Genomic DNA, 8,938 nt, shown 5'->3' with positions numbered 1-8,938 from the left:
GGTTGGGGGGGTATTTGCTCTTTGACGCTCAGATGAGGTGTCTGACTTACACATTGGTGGGTGTTAGAAATACTCGGAGCTGTCAGAAACGATTAAGGAGCAAACTGCATGCTGCTCTCTGCTGAGCTGCTTGGCATTTTGTCAGAGCACATAATTTACACTCGGGGAGCCGTACTTTACAAGAACCGCACTTAAGAGCGATTTGATAACTAGGCTGCATGGAAGCTCTGAGATGAAAGCGTCCCCACTTGTTAAAGATATTCAGGAACTTGTTAGGTTTACGGTGGGGTATGGAAGATCGTGTCAGTCAGCTGTTAATATTTTAACAGGGATAATAGTAGAAGAGGTTTTGAACGTGAAGCTCACTTGTCGAACATCCGAAACAGCTCTGCTAGTTCTTCCTCTGTCTTTCCTTTGCTGTCGTCCTTCATGCATCGCACCATCATGACCAAGAACTCATCGAAGTCCACTGTGCCACTCCCTGCAGACACACACACACAAACACACACATTTCATCACATTCTCACACTTCAGTTACATTTAACCAACAGCTTCCTGATGGTACCTCTCATAAACAAACACATCAATGTTAGCCGGGGTGTCATACTCAAATTAAATTCAAAACTTGGTCTGAGCCAAGGGTCAAGTTCTGTCAATATTTGTAGAAAAAAATACTGGCTTTAAAGGCACAGTGTGTAGGATTTTGTCATGTCTTTTAGCCGAAATTGAGATAAGCACTAACGACAATAATAAAAAAACATGTCTAATCATTGCAGACAAAGAGCTGTTTATATCTCCATGGTCATGGGTCGCCACACAGGCTGCTGCCATCTTGCACCGCCATCTTGCCTACGAAGGCTCATGAAGGACAAACTGCGGTGGCGGCGTCAAAAACGGTTTTGGTTGTAATACTATAAATGTAATATTTGTTGTCTGTCATTGTAGCTGGGATAATTTTACTTATTAAAGCTCATAATCTTACCACTTGAAACATCACGAGCCCTGAAGCTGCTGGTAGACATCGCGGTTGGAATTATCAAAGGTTTTTGACACCTGAGAGACACCGTAGCAACTCCTTTGCATTTGGAAGGGGGGTGGAGGTGGGGGGAGGACCAGGGAGGATGATTCAACCACTCAACCACTAGATGTCGCTGAAAACAACAAANTTTGAAGCGGGGGGTGGGGGTGGGGGGAGGACCAGGGAGGATGATTCAACCACTCAACCACTAGATGTCGCTGAAAACAACAAATCCCACACATTGTGCCTTTAAATGTTATCCAACAATTTACTCTTATGGAAATACAAAATCCTTTTTTTCCCAATTATGTTTTATGTAGTGTTTAGAACACAAATAACCTAGCAAATAAAGAAAAAAAGATTAAACTTAGAAAAACACATCATTAGCATTTATTTCTTAGGCCTTTAATACAGTGACAAAGTAAGAAACAATAAAATTATTTTATATTTAAAGTATTTCCTTTGGGGCCAGATAAAATGTTAACGAGGGATGGATTTGGCCTGCGGGCCTTGATTTGACCCATGATGTTAGCAGAAAAGTGAAGGTTTAGGATGTATTTGTCCACATCTGTGTGTGTGTGTGTGTTTGTTTTAGAGCTGCACAATACATCACTTGAGCATCATCATCTCATTGTATGTGTGGGTAGGTGCCAAACTAAATATACATGTAAACAATAAGTCATTGCACTAACACAAGTCATGTGTTACAGCTTTTGTTTTGATGATTTGCTTCTGCTGGCTCTGGGTGCTTCGCATAAAAAAACGACAACAACTAACTTTCATTTTGCTAAGAAACTTCTGGAACTTTTTTGTAGAACTGCTGTCGATGAAAAGGTCATGACGAAAACAAAGAGGAAAAGAGTCAAAATACAGTTCAGCACGATTGCTAATACTAAAGCATGATGAAAACAGAAACTAAGACAAAGAGACAACACGTTGGGTTTGTTTACAGGTAAAAATCATTTCACATTTGCTCCTGATAGAAGGAAACATGTACTCAGGTACAATAAAAACAAGCAATAAAGGATAAGAAGAATGAAAAACACATTTGTAACATGTGCAAAATAGGATCAGTGCACGTTCATCCGCAACAAGATGGCAGCTAGTGTTTAAGTCAGTTCTTGAAAAATCTTGTATTTTTTCATATGCAAGGAACATCGCAGGGTTAGAAAAAAGTTTGTTTTTCCCAATTTCTGCAGCCCTAATTTGTTACCAAAATATTTTTTGTCCCACAGGGCAAATATTAATGAAACAAACAGGATGAAATGATCGACTGTACAGCTATAAACTGTTGAAGAAAACACAATTCAAGATGGCTGCCACAGCCGACTGACCGTGAAAAACACTAAATGTTTCCAACTCAGTCAGCCATAAAGATACTTATCAAATATTTGGTGTGGAAGTAGCTGAAGCTGATTACCAACATACACACTGAGCACAGACAGATTGCTCAACACTGAACTATTTTGGAGTCTAATCTGTTAGTAAAATATCCCATGAACCACCAGACAAACAGAACTTACACATATCAGTAGATGTGCTTCTACAACTGATTAACATTCAGGGTAAATCCAATTCAAGCTAGCTGCTAAGGCTTACCCACATTAGATAACACAAAACCATCTCAAACTCAGTCAGTTTTACAGATGTGGAGCTAAAACTGTGGCTTTGTTATAGTTGAAAGATTCCTTACAGAAACGCTTGGACTTTTTATTTATTTGAACACACTGTTTGTTGCAGACTAAAGCTTTCAAACAAATCTGAGATGTTGATCTTCCATCTTTGCATGGCGCGTAAAATTCAAGCTGACTTGTTCATTGCCTGATACATGTTTCCCTTTAATCCAGCCTGACATCCTTCTCTCTGTGAGACCTTTGACATTCAGTTTCCAGGGTTTGACTGAAGCCTGTCTGTACAACGTACTGCACCTCATAGGTGATCCATGGGCATAAACAGGTCAACAACAATTTATTTAAACTGCTTTGTAATTTTGTTTAATTTTTTTCAGCGCATGGGTTGTTTCTGATTTACCGTCTTCATCCACTTCATCAATCATTTCCTGCAGCTCCTCCGGTGTGGGGTTCTGACCGAGCATCCTCATCACCTTCCCCAGCTCCTTGGTGCTGATGCAGCCGTCCTCTGCATCTTGGACGAAAATGTCAAAGGCGGCCTTGAACTCTGTAACACCACAGCAGTGTGCACACAAACACACAAAGAAAAAAAAAACTATTTCAGGGTGAGGTGTTTTTAACATCGCCTAAAGAAACATCTGGCAACACCTTTTTAGAAGAGTTTGAGGCAATAGCTCAGTTTTTTTAATCTTTTACCAAAGTGTTGTTGTTTACTTCTTAAATGAAAATGAAATATAGGGGTTAAGCAAAATAGTCATATAATAAAAGCATTAAATGTGGAAACATTGGTGTTAAATATATATCAAATTTAGCCCAAGTTGATAAATTGCACAAACTCGTTAAAATTTATACAGACATTGTATGTAATTTAAATTTTTTTATTTCAATTAACTGTTTTTTAACAGAGAAATACAATTTGATTGTGCTATTTTGTAACTTGCAAGATAAGAATCATTAAAATCACTGCAAAATTTTAGATTTTACCTTAAAATAAATAAGAAATATTTTTGTCACATCACCCACTGTTAGATTGGGCTGACATGCCAACAACTAGGCTGAGCAAAGACTGCAATCTTTAAACATCTCCAATCTTCAATATTTTATAGTATTATATTCAAATAGGCTTCACTGGATGGATGAGCTAAAACTGCCAGCAGGGTGGAACAGTAGTTAGTACTGATACCTCACAGCAAGACGGTCCTGGGTTCAATAATAATAATAAAACAAACTAGACAGTTTGCATTTCCTTAAAAAAATCCAGTGTGAATGCTTAATGCTGAAAGATTTCGGCTGAATGTCACAAAAACAGAATGACCGTTTACTGAACTGCAGGTGAATTTAGCTGAAAAAATAGCTCAAATTAGCTATAAAGTAGCTAAAAACACACAAAACAGTTAAAATTAGCAGAAAGAAGCTGAAAGAAGCATTAAAGGTGTAAAATATGCAGCAGAAAGAAGCTCAAAAAAGTTTAAATTAGCAAAAGAAAAAGTCAAAATGATAGCTAAAAACACATAAATAGCTAAAATTAGCCAAATAGAAGCCAAAGGAAGCTGAAATTAGTTCAAAGACATAAGAGGCAGAACAAAGGCAAAAAGCACAGTAAAGATTTGTAAATGTTTTGAAGGGTTTTAAGGATGTTGAAAACAGCTCCATTCATTTTCAGTGAGGAAAGACTTGGCTGAAAATTTTAAATATCTCAAAAAGTATAAATTGCTGAAATATCAGAAGTCACAGCAGGAACGCAGAACAAGATATGTGCCAAAAAAAACAAACAAAAAGTGATGTTTATTAGCCTTCACACAAGTAGGTAATCCTTTAGTTAGGGTTGGTTTGGGTTTCCTTAGCCATCCTTTAGTCATGCTACTACAGGTTTAAACTGCTGGAGCACAAATCTGACCACATTTCCTCTGCTGCTGTCTTTACTCACACTACTCTCCATGTTTGTGTTTGCATTTATTGCTGCCATTGATATTTGCTTTTCTTCCCGTAGAAACTACACATAGACCAGTCGTTCTGTGTTTACCAGTTTATTCCTCTTGTCTTCTCTGATGCCGCGTTCACATCCAACACGTTTTGAGCATCAGGGACGTCTGGTTTACATGCAAAGTATGGTGGGCGCACGTCAAGGGGTGGGAAGTGCTGCGGCGCATCTAGCGTGGTGCATTTTGAAGCATTTTGAGCGTCCAAAGCATCAGACGCCGGAGTTGGAAAACCTGAACTTTAGCTGCTCAGTGCGAAGCGTCAACCAATCAGAGAGACTCTGCTATATGACGTAGTGGGATATTTTCCAACGCGACGGTCTCCTGAATCATACCCACTAACCTGAGACAGATGGACAGAAGTTCTTCAACTGAAATTTAGCGCCTGTAGTTGGTGTCCTCGCAGGAGATCTGGGCACCGATGCAGGTCAGCAGCTTATCAAGCTGGCTCTGGACAAAAATAGAGCTGAAAGCGAGCCTCGTCAGTGCGCAGCTTCTGGAGTGATGAAACTCACCAAACTCAGAACTCCTCTGAATTATCTGATGAATTAATTATGAATTAATTATCTGGTGAGCGCGACAAGCTCTTGCTCTTGCTCTCAGTAAATAAAGCAAAGCCACTTTCTTCATTTCATCCTCCATTGTACAGACACTGGCAGAGGACAACAAACAAGAGGCCCTTTCTGATGCACACGACGCACATCTAGAGAAATTATGACGAGCGTCTGACCTCAAAGTGCACAAGAGTTGGACAAGTATTTGATGCTCATAACGAATTTGGTCTGAATGCAGCATAACATCGGCCAGCTGAGGCAGATGGCTGTCCTTCATGAACACGGTTCTGTTGGAGGCTTCTTCTTGTTTAAAAGGAGTTTTTCCTTTCCACAGTGGCCTCTGTGCTGCTCAGGATGGGAGACTGTGACAAGGTAACCTCTAAGTAGCATTTTAAAATGTATGTGAATGATTTGTTGTAGGGTTTTGTGTTTGTTTCTTTTTGTTTTATTTTTTGATTATTTCTAGTGTTTATTAGTCAGTGTAGTTCTCCTGTCTGCCTCTGCCCCGCCCACACTCACCTGTTCCTCATGTCTCTGCCCAGGTGTTTCTCATTTATGTTCGTTAAAAAGGAACCCTGTATGTTCTCTGCCTTGTGTTCAGTTCCCTGCTGCTAGTGTGGTATATCCTCCGTGTGTTTTAACTCCTCATGTTTTTTATTAGTAAGTTTTCCACTACGACAGCCTTTTCATCTTGGTAAATAAATCAGCTTTTCTTTTTACTTCAAGTGCCTGAGGTTTTGTGCCTGCTCCCTGGACTTTACTTTACACAAACCTGACAATTGCATTGAAGGAATATTATGATTAACTGGATTTGTGAGTTGGACTAGGGCTGGGCAATAAAACAGTAACAACATATATCAGATAGACACGTGATCAATATCAATAGAAAGTACATGTGATAATACGTTAATTTCACTGAACTTTGATCCAGAACTGCACGGCATTCTGGGGGATGTAGGCAGAGTAAAGGCTTTAGCTGCTTGATCTCCCACAGCCCAGCTAAGTAAGGTCAGTGGCATCAACCAACTCTCTCACTCTTTGGTAAACTACCAACAACCTGTTCGGTAACAAGCAGCAGCAGTTTCATGTTTTGCCTCAGAACTGATAAAATTTTTTAAAAAGAACAATGTGGAGTGAAAGGAGAAAATGAGTTCAACAGTTTCAGAGGAAATTGTGGATAAAAGAGGAAAGGTCATGTTACCAGTTTGGTAGTATTAACCAGACTTTTTTCTCCTGGTCCTTATTTCAAATATGTAAAAGAAAAACTATGATATGAAACTCTTATATTTTGATACATTTTGGAGCCATTTCCCCTAAATACTGTATATACTGTATATATATAATGAATTGAGTCATTTTAAGACAACAGTATACCATTTATGTCTCATTCACACTCAAAAATGCTATTAGCGCATCAGTCCAATCCCTTCAAATTAATCAAAGAACATGCACAACATTAACTGTTCTCAACTTTTCTGCAGCGTCTATCTTCAACAAAAGTTCCACACTATCACAGTGAAGAAGCAACATACGCACCATTTTTCTGTTCATCTGTCAGCTGCTCAACCTGTAAAAGAGGGGGGAAAATGAAAGCATTCAGTATTCTATGTTTGATTCTGTTCAGACAATATAATATAGAGTTATAACCATGATATTAGCCTCTGTAGGCTAAATGATCATGGTCTGTTTCAACAAAGCAGGGCAATCCTTCACAAAATACACCACCTATATAAACCATATGTGTTTAGCCCGTTAAAGGTGGGGTTAAAAATAGAGCCAGGAGGGTCAGGAACCACAGACAAAGGACGCTGTACACAATGCTTTTAAATTAGCATAGCTGTGGAGCTGACCCAGCAATGCCACGGTAATCCTGGAAAAGCTACAACGAATGAGACGAGGAGACAGCTGCTTTTGTAAGAGTCGTCTTCTGTCGTCCGCTATAAATTAAACACACATATACAGATGCTCTCTCTCTCTCACACACACACACATACACACACACACACACACACACACACACGTCTCTGGCGACGATAAATATAAATATTTAAATAAAGGTTTGTTTTTTTTCTTAAATCCACCTGAACAAACATGTAAAAATGCATTCCAGGGTGCTTTTACTGTCTGCTCACTTGGGCAGTGAGTGGATGGGACAGCCGGTGGACTGTCCATGGGACTGGGGGAAAAGGAGGGCAGATACACCCCCCACAGAGTTTTTAGGATGATAGATAATGCTGGAATCAACAGAGAGAGAGAGAGAGAGAGAGAGAGAGAGAGAGAGAGGAGGGAGGAGGGTTTATTTGGAGGGGGGGTGTTATCTGGACCTGAAGGCCCGCTGTGCACCAGTGGAACCAACGGAAGCGTCAGAGCGGCTGACCAAAATTAGCCGTGGGGAGAAGGACGGTTCCATTTGAAGTCAAGAATGAGCCGGCAGACAAGTGACGCGTCCCGCCGCTGACCTCACAAGAGGAGCTGATAGGGTTGAAAATCCACAGACGTCTGTAAAGACGTGGCTCTTCTGATAGCAGCTGGGGATGGAGGTGATGGGCTGGACGTGTGGCAGGACGTTCACGTGATGTCAGAGGAACAGACAGATGCAGAACTTTTTTTCCCCTTCTTTTTTAATTTAACACACACACACACACACACACACACACACACACACACACACACACACACACACACACACACACACACACACACACACACACACACACACACACACACACACAAAAAAAAAACTAGTTTCCTTAAAATTTACAACTTAAGGCTCACGGAATGAAATTAAAGCACTTATTTTCTCACACAGAAAGTTTGTGAGCTGAATTAAAACAACTTCTAGCAGGTACACTCTCATTAGAAGTGGAGAGAGAGAGAGAGAGAGAGAGAGAGAGAGAGAGAGAGAGAGAGAGAGAGAGAGAACATACCGCTGCTTTGTAGATGTCGTTCATCCTGGAGGCTCCTCTGCTGCCTGTCCTGACTCTGTCCTGGCACGAAGGGAGGAGTGTCCGTCCAGCTCAGGGCAGGACTCTGCTCTCGTCCTGGGAGGGTTTTATAGCTGGTGCCTGGCACTGTCTGCCTGTCTCTCCCAGGGCAAAACAGCCTCACGCACATTCATGTCATCAAATGTGTGTTGTCTGCATGTGTGTGTGTGTGTGCGTGAGCGTCATTTGGCCAATCTGTCACAATCGCCAGGCTCAGATAAAAATGCAGCAGCTCTTAAGGGGGGGGCACACTATGGAATGGTATGAATGAGGGGACGTGCATAGAGAGGCCTAATCTCCAGGGAGAGGGCTATAGAGACACTCAACATTCCTCCAGACCTGGACCAGAGGTCCCAAAAACGTTCTGTGTCTGTAAGTGTGTGTGTGTGTGTGGGGGGGGGGGGGGGGGGGGGGGGGGGGGGGGGTAGAGGAGGTGGTCACATTATGGGACAGCATCAAACAGTTGGCCATGTTTGTATGTGAATGTTTACCTGACTGTATGCTTGAGTGTTATAATGTATAATCTAGATCAGAACAACAGAATCACCTCATCTGTTTGTTTAAAAGGATACATCAGATCTTTTAAAGTGGGGTTCTGTGGGAAAGAGTACAAAGAGTTATTATCTTACCTGTAGCTCCTTGAATGACCTGTTTGGAGAAACTACTTGACTTTGTTCAGTTTTATGAGGGTTTTATGAGCGAACAGTTGGTCTGAATGGGGCCAAGACCAAAGTGGATTGCTGCTATATTAAAACAACTATTATGTCAAAAG

The 8,938-nt window shown here is 40.9% G+C and overlaps 1 protein-coding gene across 1 annotated transcript in view; it reads right to left on the bottom strand.

Moving 5' to 3' along the window:
* LOC106532892 (troponin C, slow skeletal and cardiac muscles) overlaps window positions 1-8,133 on the bottom strand; it is a 10,187-nt gene extending 2,054 nt beyond the window's left edge. The window contains exons 1-4 of the mRNA XM_014029062.1: window positions 8,110-8,133; window positions 6,719-6,749; window positions 3,050-3,196; window positions 367-481 (exon numbers count right to left, since the gene is read on the bottom strand). Of these exons, the coding sequence (XP_013884516.1) occupies window positions 367-481; window positions 3,050-3,196; window positions 6,719-6,749; window positions 8,110-8,133 (317 nt within the window). The remainder of the gene's footprint in view (window positions 1-366; window positions 482-3,049; window positions 3,197-6,718; window positions 6,750-8,109) is intronic.
* Window positions 8,134-8,938: the final 805 nt, after the last annotated feature.

This window comes from Austrofundulus limnaeus, unplaced genomic scaffold, assembly GCF_001266775.1.
Source record: "Austrofundulus limnaeus strain Quisiro unplaced genomic scaffold, Austrofundulus_limnaeus-1.0 Scaffold846, whole genome shotgun sequence".
Taxonomy (NCBI): Eukaryota; Metazoa; Chordata; class Actinopteri; order Cyprinodontiformes; family Rivulidae; genus Austrofundulus; species Austrofundulus limnaeus.
The sequence above is the reverse complement of the archived record's forward strand: the minus strand, read 5'-3'. Positions and strand labels throughout refer to the sequence as shown.